Raw genomic sequence first — 16,801 nt, 5'->3', positions numbered from 1 at the left:
ATTGGCTCCCATTGGGTCATCGTTGGGTCCCCATTGGCCGTTGGGTCATTGTTGGGTCCCCATTGGCCATTGGGTCATCGTTGGGTCCCCATTGGCCGTTGGGTCAATGTTGGGTCCCCATTGGCCATTGGGTCATCGTTGGGTCCCCATTGGCCGTTGGGTCATTGTTGGGTCCCCATTGGCCGTTGGGTCATCGTTGGGTCCCCATTGGCCGTTGGCTCCCATTGGGTCATCGTTGGGTCCCCATTGGTTCCCTCGCCCACCTCTTGCTCCCCATTGGTCCCCCGCGTCCCCACCAAGACCCCGCCGGCTCCCTATTGGCCACCGGCTCATGGCTGGGTCCCCATTGGTCCCTTCACCCACCTCTCGGTCCCCATTGGCTCATCGTTGGGTCCCTCAGCCATTTCTGGCTCCCCATTGGCTCATTGCTCTCGGCTCCGCGTCGGGTCCCTGTTGGGCGATCGTTGGGTCCCCATTGGGTGCCCCCCACCCATGGGTGCCCCGAAAAAAACAACCCGAAAAGGATGAATTTGGGGGATGTTTAAATAATTCTATTTAACATAAAATAAAATAAAATTAAACTCCGAACTCAAAACCAACGAAAATCGGGAAAAATGAGCGAGGAAAAAAATAACGCGAAATGATGGAAAAGGGAGAAATTGCCCCAAAAACGCTGCCCGGCCCCCACCCCCCGGCGACCTACAATTGAGGGGGGGCCCAAAATTTGGGGGGGTCCCCAAATTTTGGGGGTTCCCTGACCCCAAATCTGGAGTTTCCGGCTCCAAATCGTGACTTTCGGGTCCCAAATTTGGGCTTTCCGGCCCCCAAAATTGGGGATTTCTGGCCCCAAAATCGAGCATTTCCGAACCTAAATCGCAGATTTCCGCCCGCAAATTCGGGGATTTCCGCCCCCGAAATTAGAGTTTTGTGCCCCCCAAATTGGGGGATTCTGGCCCCAAAATTGGGAATTTCCGGCCCCAAAACTGGGGGTTTCAGGTCCCAAAATTAGAGTTTTCTGCCCCCCAAATTAGGGACTTTTAGCCCCAAATTTGGGGTTTTTTTCCCCCCCAAATCAGGGATTTCTGACCCCAAAATAATCGGGGGTTTCGGGTCCCAAAACTGGGGGGGTTTGGGTCCCAAAATTGGACTTTTCTGGCCCTCAAATTAGGCATTTCTGGCCCCAAATCGGGAGTTTGTAGCTCCCCAAATTAGGGGTTTTCACCCCAAAATTAGAGTTTTCTGACCCCAAAATTCGGGGTTTCAGCGCCCACAATTTTTTCTTTTTTTTTGCCCCAAATTGAGGATTTCTGCCCCCAAATTCGGGCTTTTTGTTTTCTCCCCAAATTAGGGATTTTTGCCCCCAAATTGGAGTTTTCTGGCCCCAAAATTCGGTGTTTTAGGGCCCAAATATATATATATTTTTTTGCCTCAAATTGGGGGTTTCTGCCCCCAAATTTGGGCTTTTTTTCCCTCCCCAAATCAGGGATTTCTGACCCCAAATTTAGGGCTTTTCACCCCCAAATTACACTTTTCCACCCCAAAATTCCCAGTTTTGGGGCCCATTTTTGTGCCCCAAATCACTGATTTCTACCCCAATTTTTTTTTCCCCCAAATCTGTGCTTTTCACCCCAAAATTAAACTTCCCCCCCCCAAATTCCCCGTTTCAGCGCCAATTTTTTTTCTTTCCCTGAAATGGCATGTTTTTGCCCCAAATCCCTTTTTTTCCCCAATTTTTCCCCCAAAATCCTTTTTGTTTTCAATTTTTTCCCCAAATCCTTTTTTTCCCCAATTTTTCCCCCAAATCCCTTTTTTTCCCAATTTTCCCCCCCAAATCCTTTTTTAATTCTTCCCCCGAATCCTTTTTTTTCTAAATTTTTCATCCCAAATCCTTTTTTTTCCAATTTTTTGCCCCGATTCCTTTTTTCTATTTTTTCCCCCCAAATCCCTTTTTTCCCAATTTTTCCCCCCAAACCCTTTTTCCCCAAATTTCCCCCAAATCCCTTAAAATTTTTCCCCCCAAATCCCTTTTTTAAATTTTTTTCCCCCAAATCCCTTTTCTTTCCAATTTTCCCCCAAATCCTTTTTCTTTCCAACTTTTCCCCCCAAACCCTTTTTTCCCAAATTTCCCCCCAAACCCTTTTTTCCCAAATTTCCCCCCAAATCCCTTTTTTCAAATTTTTCCCCCAAATCCCTTTTTTCAAATTTTTCCCCTGAAATCCCTTTTTTCAATTTTTCCCCCCCAAATCCCTATTTCCCCAATTTTTCCCCCAGAACACGGCGGGGGGGTGGGGGGGAGGGGCCGGCGTCACCTCCAGGGTTTGCGGGGGGGCGGGGCCGTTCCCCTCCCCCCTCCCCCGCCCCCCTTCGCCCCCCTCCCCCCCCCCCCTCCCCCGCTCGGGGGGGTTCGGGGGGGGCGGGGGGAGGGGCGGGGGATCCGGCTGGGGGGTTCCCCCCCCCGCCCCCCCCCCCGCCCCCCCCTCCCCCCCAGGAAGCGCCGGACGCGGCTCCAGAGGCGTTGGGGGAGGGGCGGGGGGGCGGGGGGGGTCCCCGGCGGGGGATGGGCAAACGGGACCGAAATCCCGTTTTTTTAGCCCGGGGGAAAAATTGAAAAAATCGCCGTTCGCTGACGAAACCCAAACGGGACAAGAGGCGGAAAACCGGGGGGGGTAAAGCGAGGACCCCCCGGAATAACCAGCGGTGGAGTCGGTTCCGCCCCCCGGCGCCCCCCAAAACCCCCCGGCCCCCCAAGCCGGCTAAATAAAGCGCCAAAAAGAGCCACGGGAAGAGGAAAAATTGGGCGGCCAAGAGGAAAACGGGGGCGTAAGCGCGAGCGCGGGGAGGGGGGAACCCCAGGAGCCCCAAAACCCCCCCGGTCAAGGCCAAGGTCACGGCCCCGAAGCGCCAAAACGGGGCCGGGAGGGTCAAGGCCAAGGCCACGCCCACGGCCCCGCCCCCCGCCCGGCCACGCCCCCCGCGGGGGAGGAGCAAGAGGAACAGGAAGAGGAAGAGGAGGGGCAGGGAGGGGCGGAGCCAGAGGGCGGCCAGGGCGGCGGCCAATGGGAGAGGGGCGGGGAGGGCGGGGGGGCGGGGCTTGGGGAGGGGGCGGGGCATGGGGGGGAACGCGGGGGGGTCAAGGGGGGGATCAATGGGGGGGAAACTGGGGGGATCAATGGGGGAACTGGGGGGATCAATGGGAGGGTTAATGGGGAAACTGGGGGGATCAATGGGGGGATCAATGGGGAGGAAACTGGGGGGACTGGGGGGGTTAATGGGGGAACTGGGGGGATTAATGGGGGGGAAACTGGGGGGATCAATGGGGGGGAAACTGGGGGGATCAATGGGGAAACTGGGGGGATTAATGGGGGAACTGGGGGGATCAATGGGGGGGAAACTGGGGGGACTGGGGGGGTTAATGGGGGAACTGGGGGGATTAATGGGGGGGAAACTGGGGGGATCAATGGGGAAACTGGGGGGATTAATGGGGGAACTGGGGGGATCAATGGGGGGGAAACTGGGGGGACTGGGGGGGTTAATGGGGGAACTGGGGGGATTAATGGGGGGGAAACTGGGGGAACTGGGGGGGGAACTGGGAGGATTAATGGGGGAACTGGGGGGGAAATTTGGGGGGGAACCGGGGGGATTAATGGAGCAATTAACGGGGGGATTAATGGGGCAACTGGGGGAATTAACGGGGGAGAAACTGGGGGAACTGGGGGGGTTAATGGGGGAACTGGGAGAGGAATTTGGGGGAGAAATGGGGGAATTAATGGGGGAACTGGAGGGGAAATTGGGGGTGGAACTGGGGTCGGAACTGGGGGAACTGGGGGAATTAATGGGGGGGAAACTGGGGGGAAAATTGGGGTCAGAACTGGGAGAACTGGGGGAATCAATGGGGGAACTGGGGGGGAAATCGGGGTGAAAATTGAGGGAAACGGGGGAATTTGGGGGGACGTGGGAACTGGGAGGAAACTGGGAGGAACTGGGAGGAAACTGGGAGGAACTGGGCGAGGAACTGGAGGGATCGGGGGGAAAACGGGGGGAATTTGGGGCTAAATTGCTGGAATTTGGGGCTAAATCGCCGGAATTTGGGGGTTTGGGGCGGGAACGTCCCCCCCGGGTCCCTGTGTCACCTACAGGGTTGAACTGGTTGTACTGGTCATACTGGTCGAACTGGTCATACTGGTCGTATTGGCCCCGCGGGCTCGTTAATTGAATCTCTAATTGTCCCGTTTCCTCGTTATGAACGACGGGGGGAAATTCTTGGTCCCGGCGCGCCTGAAATTGGGGGAAAAACGGAGGTTTTTGGGGCTCGGAGACCCCAAAATGCTGAAATAATGACACGAAACGCCCCAAAATTCCACTTTTGAGCCCCAAAATCTTGAGATAGGGACGTAAACCCCCCAAAATATCCCCCTCTAATTTTTGGGCTCATTTTGGGCTGGTTTGGCTTAATTTTGGGGGGGCGGTTGGGTTATTTCGGGGCCGTTTTCGGGCTTGTTCGGGGTGGTTTTGGGGCTATTTTGGGGGTGTTTTGGGTCTTTTTGGGTATTTTTGGGGAGTTCCGGGAAATTTCCGGCAACCCCGGGAGGTTTCGGGGTCAGTTTTGGGGGAATTTCGGGGCTTTTTGGGGGCGTCAAACGCTCCCCCCCGCCAATAGAGAAGCACTAACCCACGTTGGCGCCTTCCTGGGGGATTGAGCCCCGTTTGGGGACCTTCCCATGGGGGTTTAAGCCCATAATCCCATTTTGGGACCTTCTCATGGTGGTTTAATCCCATTTTAGGACCTTCTCATGGGGCTGGAACCATCTTGGAACCTTCTAGTGTTGGTTTAACCCCATTTTAGGACCTTTTCATGGTGGAAAAACCACCTCAGAACCTTCTCATGGTGGTTTAATCCCATTTTAGGAACTTCTCATGGTGGATAAACCCCATTTTAGGACCTTCTCGAGGTGGAAAAACCACCTTGGAACCTTCTCAAGAGGGTTTAATCCCATTTTGGGACCTTCTCATGGTGGTGGAACCACCTTAGAACCTTCTAGTGTTGGTTTAACCCCATTTTAGGACCTTTTCATGGTGGAAAAAACACCTCGGAACCTTCTCATGGTGGTTTAATCCCATTTTGGGACCTTCTCATGGTGGTGGAACCACCTTGGAACCTTCTAGTGTTGGTTGAGACTCATTTTAGGATCTTCTCATGGTGGTTTAATCCCGTTTCAGGACCTTTTCATGGTGGAAAAACCACCTCAGAACCTTCTCATGGTGGTTTAATCCCATTTTAGGAACTTCTCATGGTGGATAAACCCCATTTTAGGACCTTCTCGTGGTGGAAAAACCACCTCGGAACCTTCTCATGGTGGTTTAATCCCATTTTGGGACCTTCTCATGGGGCTGGAACCACCTTGGAACCTTCTAGTGTTGGTTGAGACTCATTTTAGGACCTTCTCATGGTGGTTTAATCCCATTTTGGGACCTTCTCATGGTGGTGGAACCACCTTAGAACCTTCTAGTGTTGGTTTAACCCCATTTTAGGACCTTTTCATGGTGGAAAAACCACCTCAGAACCTTCTCATGGTGGTTTAATCCCATTTTGGGACCTTCTCATGGTGGTGGAAGCACCTTGGAACCTTCTAGTGTTGGTTGAGACTCATTTTAGGACCTTCTCATGGTGGTTTAATCCCATTTTAGGACCTTCTCATGGGGCTGGAACCATCTTGGAACCTTCTAGTGTTGGTTTAACCCCATTTTAGGACCTTTTCATGGTGGAAAAACCACCTCAGAACCTTCCCATGGTGGTTTAATCCCATTTTAGGAACTTCTCATGGTGGATAAACCCCATTTTAGGACCTTCTCGAGGTGGAAAAACCACCTTGGAACCTTCTCAAGGGGGTTTAATCCCATTTTGGGACCTTCTCATGGGGCTGGAACCACCTTGGAACCTTCTAGTGTTGGTTGAGACTCATTTTAGGACCTTCTCATGGTGGTTTAATCCCATTTTAGGACCTTTTCATGGCGGTGGAACCACCTTAGAACCTTCTAGTGTCGATTCAACCCCATTTTAGGACCTTTTCATGGTGGAAAAACCACCTCAGAACCTTCTCATGGTGGTTTAATCCCATTTTGGGACCTTCTCATGGGGCTGGAACCACCTTGGAACCTTCTAGTGTTGGTTTAACCCCATTTTAGAACCTTCTCATGGTGGTTGAAACCACCGTAGAACCTTCTAATGTTGATTGAGACTCATTTTAGGAGCTTCTCACGGTGGATAAACCCCATTTTAGGACCTTCCCGTGGTGGTTGAACCCCATTTTGGGACGTTCTCGTGGTGCCGGATCCACCTCGGGCTGGTGGAGCCTCATCCTGGGCCCTTCTCCCGCTTCCCGAACCCCGTTTTGGGACCTTTTTGGGTCTTTGGGACCGTCCCCCCCACCCCCGTCCCCTTCTGTGCTCACGGGCGGCTGCTGGGCGGCCAATGGGGGACGTTCCTCGTTGTCACCGTCATCGTCGTCATCGTCGTCGTCACCATCGTCATCGTCGTTGGCCGCGCTGGCGCCGCTGCTGCTGCTGGAGGCGCTGACGGACGCGCTGGGCGGCCAATGGCTGCGCTCGGTGGCGCCCGGAGGCTCCGCCCCCTGGGGACGATGGGGACGATGGGACAATGGGGATGATGGAGACAATGGGGATAATGGGACAATGGGGACGATGGGGACAATGGGGACAATGGGACAATGGGGATGATGGGGACAATGGGGACGATGGGGACAATGGGGACGATGGGGACAATGGGGACAATGGGGACAATGGGGACGATGGGGACGATGGGGACGATGGGGACGATGGGGATGATGGGGATGATGGGGATGATGGGGATGATGGGGACGATGGGACAATGGGGACAATGGGACAATGGGGGCGATGGGGACAATGGGGGCGATGGGGACAATGGGGGCGATGGGGACAATGGGACAATGGGGATGATGGAGACAATGGGGATAATGGGACAATGGCGATGATGGGGACAATGGGACAATGGGGACGATGGGGACAATGGGACAATGCGGACGATGAGACAATAGGGACGATGTCCCCAAAATGTCCCCAAATCCCCCCAAAACGTCCCCAAATCCCCCCGAAATGTCCCCAAATCCCCCAGAAATGTGCCCAAAATGTCCCTAAATATCCCCAAATCCCCTCGAAATGTCCCCAAATCCCGCCGAAATGTCCCCAAACCCCCCTAAATGTCCCCAACCCCCCCCAAAATGTCCCCAAACCCCCCCAAAATGTCCCCAAATCCACCTAGTATGTCTCAAAACATCCCCAAAATGTCCCCAAACCCCCCTAAATGTCCTCAGAACCCCCCTAAATGTCCCAAACCTCCCCCGAAATGTCTCAAAACGTCCCCAAAATGTCCCCAAACCCCCCGAAATGTCCCCAAATCCACCCGATATGTCCCCAAATCCCCCCGATATGTCCCCAAAATGTGCCTGAATGTCCCCAAATCCCTCCCAAATCCCCTCGAAATGTCCCCAAATCCCCCCAAAATGTCCCCAAACCCCCTAAATGTCCCCAAATCCACCTGATATGTCCCCAAATCCCCCCGAAATGTCTCAAAACGTCCCCCAAATGTCCCCAAACCCCACTAAATGTCTCAAAACATCCCCAGAATGTCCCCAAACCCCCCTAAATGTCCTCAGAACCCCCCTAAACGTCCCCAAACCCCCCTAAATGTCCCCAAATTGTCGGCACCCACCTGCGGGCCGGGGTGGGCGGGGCCGGGGTGGGCGGGGCCGGAGTGGGCGGGGCCTTCCGGGAGCAGCAGCTTCCTCATTGGCCGCAGGTGCAGCTGGTCCAGGGCGCGGGCGGCCGCCTGGGCTCGGCCAATCAGGTCGAGGAGCACGCGGGGGGGGCGGGGCCTCCGCAGGAAGTGGTGCTGGGGGGGGCGGGGCCAAGGGGACAATGGGGTAACAGGGACAATGGGGTAATGGGGACAATGGGACAATGGGGACAATGGGATAATGGGATAATGAGAATAATGGGGACAATGGGGACAATAGGGTAATGGGAACAATGGGGTAATAGGAACAATGGGATAACGGGGACAACGGAGACAATGGGATAACGGGGACAATGGGGACAATGGGGACAATGGGGACAATGGGGTAATGGGGACAATGGGACAATGGAAACAATGGGACAATGGGGACAATGGGGTAATGGGGATAATGGGGACATGGGGACAATGGGATAATGGGATAATGAGGATAATGGGGACAATGGGCCAATGACAATAATGGGATAACAGGGACAATGGAGATAATGAGGATAATGGCACAAGGGAATAATGGGATAAAAGAGACAACAGGATAATAAAGATAATGGGGATAATGGGATAATGGGATAATAGAGATAATGAGATAATAGACATAATGGACATAATGAAGATAATGGGATAATGAAGATAAAGGCACAATGGAGATAATGGGATAATGGGGATAATGGGACAATGGGGATAATGCAGATAATGGGATAATGGGGATAATGGGATAATGGAGATAATGGGATAGCGGGGATAACGGGGATAATGAGATAATGGCATAATGGAGATAATGGAGATAATGGGATAATAGAGATAATGGAGATAATGGAGATAATGGGGATAATGGGGATAATGGGGATAAAGGAGATAATGGGGATAATGAAGTTAACGGAGACAATGGGATAATGGACATAACGGGGATAACGGGGATAATGAAGATAACGGGATAATGGACATAATGGGGATAATGGGATAATGGACATAACGGGGATAACGGGGATAATGAAGATAATGGGGATAATGGGATAATGGAAATAATGGGGATAATGGAGATAATGGAGATAATGAAGATAAGAGGATAATGGGATAATGGAGATAATGGAGATAACGGGATAATGGAGATAATAGAGATAATTGATATAATGGGGATAATGGAGATAATGGAGATAATGGGATAATGGGATAATGAGGATAACGGGATAATGGAGATAACGGGATAATGGGGATAATGGGGATAACGGAGATAACGGGATAACGGGGATAACGGGATAATGGGGATAACGGGATAATGGGGATAACGGAGATAACAGAGATAACGGGGATGACGGGGATGACGGGGATAATGCGACAAAGGGATAAGGGAATAATGCGGATGATGGGACAATGACACAAGGAGATAACGGGTAACGGGACCGTGACACAAGGAGATAACGGGTAACGGGACAGTGACACAAGGAGATAACGGGTAACGGGACAGTGACACAAGCAGATAACGGGTAACGGGACAATGACACAAGCAGATAACGGGTAACGGGACAATGACACAAGCAGATAACGGGTAACGGGACAGTGACACAAGCAGATAACGGGTAACGGGACCGTGACACAAGCAGATAACGGGTAACGGGACAATGACACAAGGAGATAACGGGTAACGGGACAGTGACACAAGGAGATAACGGGTAACGGGACAATGACACAAGCAGATAACGGGTAACGGGACAATGACACAAGCAGATAACGGGTAACGGGACAGTGACACAAGGAGATAACGGGTAACGGGACAATGACACAAGCAGATAACGGGTAACGGGACAATGACACAAGCAGATAACGGGTAACGGGACAGTGACACAAGCAGATAACGGGTAACGGGACCATGACACAAGCAGATAACGGGTAACGGGACAATGACACAAGCAGATAACGGGTAACGGGACCATGACACAAGGAGATAACGGGTAACGGGACCGTGACACAAGGAGATAACGGGTAACGGGACAGTGACACAAGCAGATAACGGGTAACGGGACCGTGACACAAGCAGATAACGGGTAACGGGACAATGACACAAGCAGATAACGGGTAACGGGACCATGACACAAGGAGATAACGGGTAACGGGACCGTGACACAAGGAGATAACGGGTAACGGGACAATGACACAAGGAGATAACGGGTAACGGGACCGTGACACAAGCAGATAACGGGTAACGGGACAGTGACACAAGCAGATAACGGGTAACGGGACCGTGACACAAGCAGATAACGGGTAACGGGACAATGACACAAGGAGATAACGGGTAACGGGACAATGACACAAGCAGATAACGGGTAACGGGACAATGACACAAGCGGATAACGGGTAACGGGACAATGACACAAGGAGATAACGGGTAACGGGACCGTGACACAAGCAGATAACGGGTAACGGGACCGTGACACAAGCAGATAACGGGTAACGGGACAGTGACACAAGCAGATAACGGGTAACGGGACCGTGACACAAGCAGATAACGGGTAACGGGACCGTGACACAAGCAGATAACGGGTAACGGGACAATGACACAAGCAGATAACGGGTAACGGGACAATGACACAAGCGGATAACGGGTAACGGGACAATGACACAAGCAGATAACGGGTAACGGGACCGTGACACAAGCAGATAACGGGTAACGGGACCGTGACACAAGCAGATAACGGGTAACGGGACCGTGACACAAGCAGATAACGGGTAACGGGACAATGACACAAGCAGATAACGGGTAATGGGACAATGACACAAGGAGATAACGGGTAACGGGACCGTGACACAAGCAGATAACGGGTAACGGGACAATGACACAAGCAGATAACGGGTAACGGGACAATGACACAAGGAGATAACGGGTAACGGGCCAACGGGGCCAACGGGGCGGGGCGGGCTGGCCCGGTACCTGCAGCAGCTCCTCGGCCGTGGGTCGATCCAGCGGCAGCTTCTGCAGACACGAACCCACGAACCCCCGGAAACTGGGGGACCTGGGACCCCCCGTGAGGGAGGGACCCAGGCGTCCGGGGGGGACCCAGGAGTGCGGGGAGACCCAGGCGTCCGGGGGGAGACCCAAGAATGTGGAGGGAACCCAGGAGTTCGGGAGGGACCGAGGCGTCCGGGAGGGACCCAGGCGTCCGGGGGGGACCCAGGAGTGCAGGGGGGGGACCCAGGAGTGCAGGGGGGGGACCCAGGCGTCTGGGCAGGGGACCGAAATAAGGGACCCGGGAGTTCAGGGAGGGGACCCAGGTGTCCGGGGGGGGACCCAGGCATCCGGGGGGGGACCCAGGCATCCGGGGGGAAACCGAAATAAAGGACCCAGGAGTTTGGGAGAGACCCAGGCGTCCGGGGGGGGACCCAGGCATCCGGGGGGGAGACCCAAAAAGGGACCCAGGAGTTCAGGGAGCAGACCCAGGCATTTGGGAAGGGACCCAGGTATCCGGGAGGGGACCCAGGAGTTCAGGACGGACCCAGGTGTCCGGGGGGGGACCCAGGCATCCGGCGGGGGACACCCAAAAAGGGACCCAGGAGTTCAGGACGGGACCCAGGCGTCCGGGGGGGGGACCCAAATAAGGGACCCAGGAGTTCAGGGAGGGGACCCAGGTGTTCAGGAAGGAACCCAGGCGTCCGGGGGGGGACCCAGGCGTCCGGGCTCACCAGTTGGGTCCCTGCAGACGGGGGGGGTCGCTCTGGGCGATGTGGTAAAGGGCGCTCATGGCGTTCAGGTGGAACAGCGGCGGCTTCCGCTCCGCTGTGGGGCACGGCCACATGTGGGGCAGCCCCACAGAAGCCCCATAACCCCCCTCTAACTGTGCTGTAACCGACCCCCGAGTGTCCCGGAGCTGCCCCCTAAGTGCCCCCCCGGTCTCAATACAAACGACCCAACGCCGGCTCGGCCGCCGCGCCGCTTGTGGGGCGGACGTGTGGGGCAGCCCCATAGCGCTCACCCAGCTCGATGCAGGTGATGCCCATGGACCAGACGTCGGCCCTCCCGTCGTACGGCCCCTCGTCCACGGCCACGATCACCTCGGGAGCCATCCTGGGGGGCACAAACATCAGGCCCGGCCCCACACTTGGGGGGTGGAAACATAAAACCCGGCCCCACACTTGGGGGTGGAAACATAAAATCCAGGCGCACACTTAGGGGGCGGAAATATCAGGCCTGGATCTGCACTTCGGGGGTGGAAACATCAGGCTCGGCCCCACACTTGGGGGGTGGAAATATCAGGCTCGGCCCCACACTTGGGGGGTGGAAACATCAGGCTCGGCCCCACACTTGGGGGGCAGAAACATCAGGCTCAGCCCCACACTTGGGGGGCGGAAACATCAGGCTCGGCCCCACACTTGGGGGGCGGAAACATCAGGCTCGGCCCCACACTTGGGGGGCGGAAACATCAGGCTCGGCCCCACACTTGGGGGGCGGAAACATCAGGCTCGGCCCCACACTTGGGGGGTGGAAACATCACACCCGGCCACGCTATGGGGCTCAGCCCCACACTTGGGGGGCGGAAACATCACACCCGGCCGCGCTATGGGGCTCAGCCCCACGCTTGGGGGTCACAAACATCACACCCGGCTGCGCTATGGGGCTCAGCCCCACGCTTGGGGGTCGCAAACATCACACCCGGCTGCACTATGGGGCTCAGCCCCACACTTGGGGGTCGCTCACCAATAGGGCGTCCCCACGAAGGAACCGGCTGGGGCGGCCGTGGCGGCCGAGCCGAAGTCGCCGAGTTTTACCTGCCCCATAGGGCTCAGCAGGATGTTCCCGGCCTTGACGTCTCTGTGGGGCAGAGATCAGTGGGGCAGGGATCAGTGGGGCAGCCGCTGTGGGGCTGGGGGAACGGGGCATGTCGGTGGGGCTGAGATCAGTGGGGCTAGGGGGGGAATCAGTGGGTCAGGAGGATGTTCCCGGCCTTGACGTGTGTGTGGGGCAGAGATCAGTGGGGCAGAGATCAGTGGGGGTGGGGGGGCTCATGGGGTACGGCTCTATGGGGCGGGCGCTATGGGGCGGGATCTATGGGGCAGGATCTATGGGGCAGCTCTATGCCGTGGGCTCTGTGGGGTGGGATCTATGGGGTGTGCTCCCTGGGTCAGGGTCTATGGGGCGGGATCTATGGGGCGGGATCTATGGGGTGGACGCTATGCGTTGAGCTCTATAGGGTGGACTCTATGGGGCAGGATCTATGGGGTGGGCTCTGTGGGGCAGGTTATGGGGCGGGACTGCCAAGCACAAGCAAGAAAAGCACCAGAGAAACCAGCAGAACGGACGCTGTGGGTCCCGCTGTGGGTCCGGACCTATGGGTCTGGATCTATGGGGCAGGCTATGGGGCAGGCTATGGGGCAGAACAACCAACCACAAGCAGCACAAGCAAGAAAACACCCAAAGAAACCAGCACAACAGGGGCTGTGGGTCCCGCTCTGGGTCCGGACCTATGGGTCCTGATCTATGGGGCAGGTTATGGGGCAGGCTATGGGGCAGGCTATGGGGCAGAACAACCAACCACAAGCAGCACAAGCAAGAAAACACCCAAAGAAACCAACACAACAGGGGCTGTGGGTCCCGCTCTGGGTCCGGATCTATGGGTCCTGATCTATGGGGCAGGTTATGGGGCAGCCTATGGGGCAGGCTATGGGGCAGGTTATGGGGCAGAACAACCAACCACAAGCAGCACAAGCAAGAAAACACCCAAAGAAACCAGCACAACAGGGGCTGTGGGTCCCGCTCTGGGTCCGGATCTATGGGTCCTGATCTATGGGGCAGGCTATGGGGCAGCTTATGGGGCAGAACAACCAACCCCAAGCAGCACAAGCAAGAAAACACCCAAAGAAACCAGCACAACAGGGGCTGTGGGTCCTGCTCTGGGTCCGGATCTATGGGTCCTGATCTATGGGGCAGGTTATGGGGCAGCTTATGGGGCACGCTATGGGGCAGAACAACCAACCCCAAGCAGCACAAGCAAGAAAACACCCAAAGAAACCAGCACAACAGGGGCTGTGGGTCCCGCTCTGGCTCCCGATCTACGGGGCCGGATCTATGGGTCCGATCTATGGGGCAGATCTATGGGGCGCACCTGTGGATGACCCCGAGCTGGTGCAGATAGGCCAGGCCCCGCAGCGCTCCCTGGCTGACGGCCGCGATCTCCACCTCCCGCAGCGGCTTCTTGTGCACTTGGGGGGCAGAGCGTGAGGTGGGGGGGTGAGGGGCGGGGAGATCTATGGGGCCGCCCCATAGCGCCGCCCCACGGCACTCACCCTCCAGCAGGTCGGCGGCCGAACCCAGGCAGCGCTCCATGGCCAGCTGAGGAGACCGGCCCTGCCCCATAGATGTGGGGCGGGGCGGCCCCTCTGCCCCACATGCCCTGCCCCACATCTATGGGGCCCAACATCCCCCCTGCCCCACAGCTGTGGGGCCCAATGTCCCCCAAACCCTCATTTCTAGGCCCCAAATCCCCCCCCCCGTCCCACACTGATGGGTCCCGCCCCACACGTATGGGTCCAGCCCCACACGTATGGGTCCCAACATCCCCCTGCCCCACAGCTGTGGGGCCCAATGTCCCCCCAACCCTCATTTCTAGGCCCTAAATCCCCCCCTGCCACACACTTATGGGTCCCACCCCACACTTATGGGTCCCAAAACACCCCTTGAGACCCATTTCTGACCCCACAACCCCCCTTTCTGAGCCCCCAAACCCCCAGTTTTGGGCCCCACTCCCCCCCCCACCCCACACTTATGGGTCCAGCCCCACACTTCTGGCTCCCGCCCCACACTTCTGGGTCCCGAAACACCCCGTGAGACCCATTTCTGACCCCACAACCCCCCTTTCTGAGCCCCCAAACCCCCAGTTTTGGGCCCCACCCCCCCCCCCACCCCACACTTATGGGTCCAGCCCCACACTTCTGGGTCCTGCCCCACACTTATGGGTCCCGAAACACCCCGTGAGGCCCATTTCTGACCCCACAACCCCCAGTTTTGGGCCCCCCCCCCCCCCCTTATGGGTCCAGCCCCACACTTCTGGGTCCCGCCCCACACTTCTGGGTCCCGAAACACCCCTTGAGACCCATTTCTGACCCCACAACCCCCTTTCTGAGCTCCCAAACCCCCAGTTTTGGGCCCCAACCCCCCCCCACCCCACACTTATGGGTCCAGCCCCACACTTCTGGGTCCAGCCCCACACTTGTGGGTCGCTCACCCAGGCCGTATGTCCCCCGAGGTAGCAGCCCCGGAAGCCCACGGTGTTCGGGTGCCGCAGCCGCTGCAGCAGCGACACCTCGCGCACGATGTCGCGCCATTTCTATGGGGCACAGAGACCCACAGATCCGTGGGGCCCGGACGCCTGGGTCCTCCCTCCGCCCCCCACCCCGCCTCGTTACCTCATCCGATCGTTTCCCGCCGTACGACATTTTCTTAATTGCTACGAGCTCGTTAGTGCGGAGGTCGCGGGCCTGGGCGGGGGGGAATGTGTGGGGCGGTTATGGGGCACTTATGGGGCACTTATGGGGCGGCTATGGGGTGGAACTCACGGAGTAGACGGCGCCGAAGCTGCCGTGGCCGATTTCCCGTAAGTCGCCGAAAAGGGTCTCGGGATCTTCGGGGCGGAACAAGCGGGAGGCGGCCGGATCCGTGGGGCTGAGCGACGGCATGGCGGGACCCACGGATTCCGTGGGGCGGCCCCACAAGTCGGGGGGGAGCCGGCCTGGAAGCGGAGAGAGGGACGAGGAGGGTCAGAGTCTGCCCCATAAGTGACTCGGTGGTCCAAATCCTGCCCCATAAGTGACTCAGGGGTCTAAATCCTGCCCCATAAGTGACTCAAAGATCCAAATCCTGCCCCATAAGTGACTCAGAGATCCAAATCCTGCCCCATAAATGACACAAGCCTCTATATTCTGCCCCATAAGTGACCCAGAGATCCACATTCTGCCCCATAAGTGACTCAGAGGCCCCAACTCTGCCCCATAAGTGACACAAGGGTCCCAACTCTGCCCCATAAGTGACCCAGAGATCTGTATTCTGCCCCATAAGTGACCCAGAGATCTGTATTCTGCCCCATAAGTGCCACAGAGACCCATATTCTGCCCCATAAGTGACCCAGAGATCCCTATTCTGCCCCATAAGTGACTCAGAAATCCAAATCCTGCCCCATAAGTGCCCCAGAGACCCATATTCTGCCCCATAAGTGCCCCAGACATCCCTATTCTGCCCCATAAGTGCCCCAGAGATGCATATTCTGCCCCATAAGTGACACAAGACTCCAAATCCTGCCCCATAAGTGACCCGTAGATCCATATTCTGCCCCATAAGTGCCCCAGAGATGCATATGCTGCCCCATAAGTGACACAAGACTCCAAATCCTGCCCCATAAGTGACCCAAAAGTAGAAATCCTGCCCCATAAGTGCCACAGAGATCCCTTTTCTGCCCCATAAGTGCCGCAGACATCCATATTCTGCCCCATAAGTGACCCAAAAGTCCAAATCCTGCCCCATAAGTGCCCCAGAGACCCATATTCTGCCTCATAAGTGCCCCAGACATCCCTATTCTGCCCCATAAGGGACCCAAAAGTCGAAATCCTGCCCCATAAGTGCCCCAGAGCTGCCTATTCTGCCCCATAAGTGAGCCAAAAGTCCAAATCCTGCCCCATAAGCGCCCAGGCCGCCGTTCCCCTCACCGCTCGTCTCCTCCGTCTCCGGTTCCGGGGGGTCCCGACCCGGCCCCGTTTCCCCCCCCCCGGTTGCTGCAGCTCCGGGGGGGGGCTCCGCTCGCCCCTCCGCTCCGGGGAGCCCCAAAAACCGCCGATTTCACCCCAAAAATCACCCTGGGGGGGGGGGGAAACCCCCCCGGTCCCGCCGCTTTTCCCGCCGCCCCGAATCCAAGATGGCGCCGGCGGCAAACCGGAAGTGGAAGCCGGCGGGAGGGCGGGGAAGGGTTGCGCATGCGCGGTGCGGCGGGCGTGAAGGGA

The 16,801-nt window shown here is 56.6% G+C and overlaps 1 protein-coding gene across 1 annotated transcript; it reads right to left on the bottom strand.

The window, feature by feature from the left end:
* Positions 1 to 322: 322 nt before the first annotated feature.
* On the bottom strand, positions 323 to 16,733 carry TAOK2 (TAO kinase 2). The gene is made up of 14 exons (XM_065655325.1): positions 16,511 to 16,733; positions 15,368 to 15,540; positions 15,218 to 15,289; positions 15,037 to 15,138; positions 14,099 to 14,144; positions 13,918 to 14,014; positions 12,513 to 12,626; positions 11,791 to 11,882; positions 11,501 to 11,594; positions 10,752 to 10,833; positions 7,748 to 7,927; positions 6,450 to 6,629; positions 4,135 to 4,275; positions 323 to 450 (listed from the first exon to the last, which is right to left on the bottom strand). Exons 2-14 carry the CDS (start codon positions 15,485 to 15,487, stop codon positions 397 to 399), a joined length of 1,374 nt encoding a protein of 457 aa, XP_065511397.1. The 5' UTR covers positions 15,488 to 15,540; positions 16,511 to 16,733; the 3' UTR covers positions 323 to 396.
* Positions 16,734 to 16,801: the final 68 nt, after the last annotated feature.

Source organism: Caloenas nicobarica, chromosome 38 (genome assembly GCF_036013445.1).
Source record: "Caloenas nicobarica isolate bCalNic1 chromosome 38, bCalNic1.hap1, whole genome shotgun sequence".
Classification (NCBI taxonomy): domain Eukaryota; kingdom Metazoa; phylum Chordata; class Aves; order Columbiformes; family Columbidae; genus Caloenas; species Caloenas nicobarica.
Note: the sequence above shows the minus strand (reverse complement) of the source record. Positions and strands in the feature narration are given on the sequence as shown.

Coding starts and splice junctions, on each gene's coding strand:
- TAOK2 (XM_065655325.1), bottom strand. CDS start 15,487: ATGCCGTCGCTCAGCCCCACGGATCCGGCCGCCTCCCGCTTGTTCCGC. Junction 14,145..15,036: donor TCGGGGGACATACGGCCTGG/GTGAGCGACCCA, acceptor CGGTCTCCTCAG/CTGGCCATGGAGCGCTGCCT. Junction 12,627..13,917: donor CAGCTCGGGGTCATCCACAG/GTGCGCCCCATA, acceptor TCTGCCCCACAG/AGACGTCAAGGCCGGGAACA.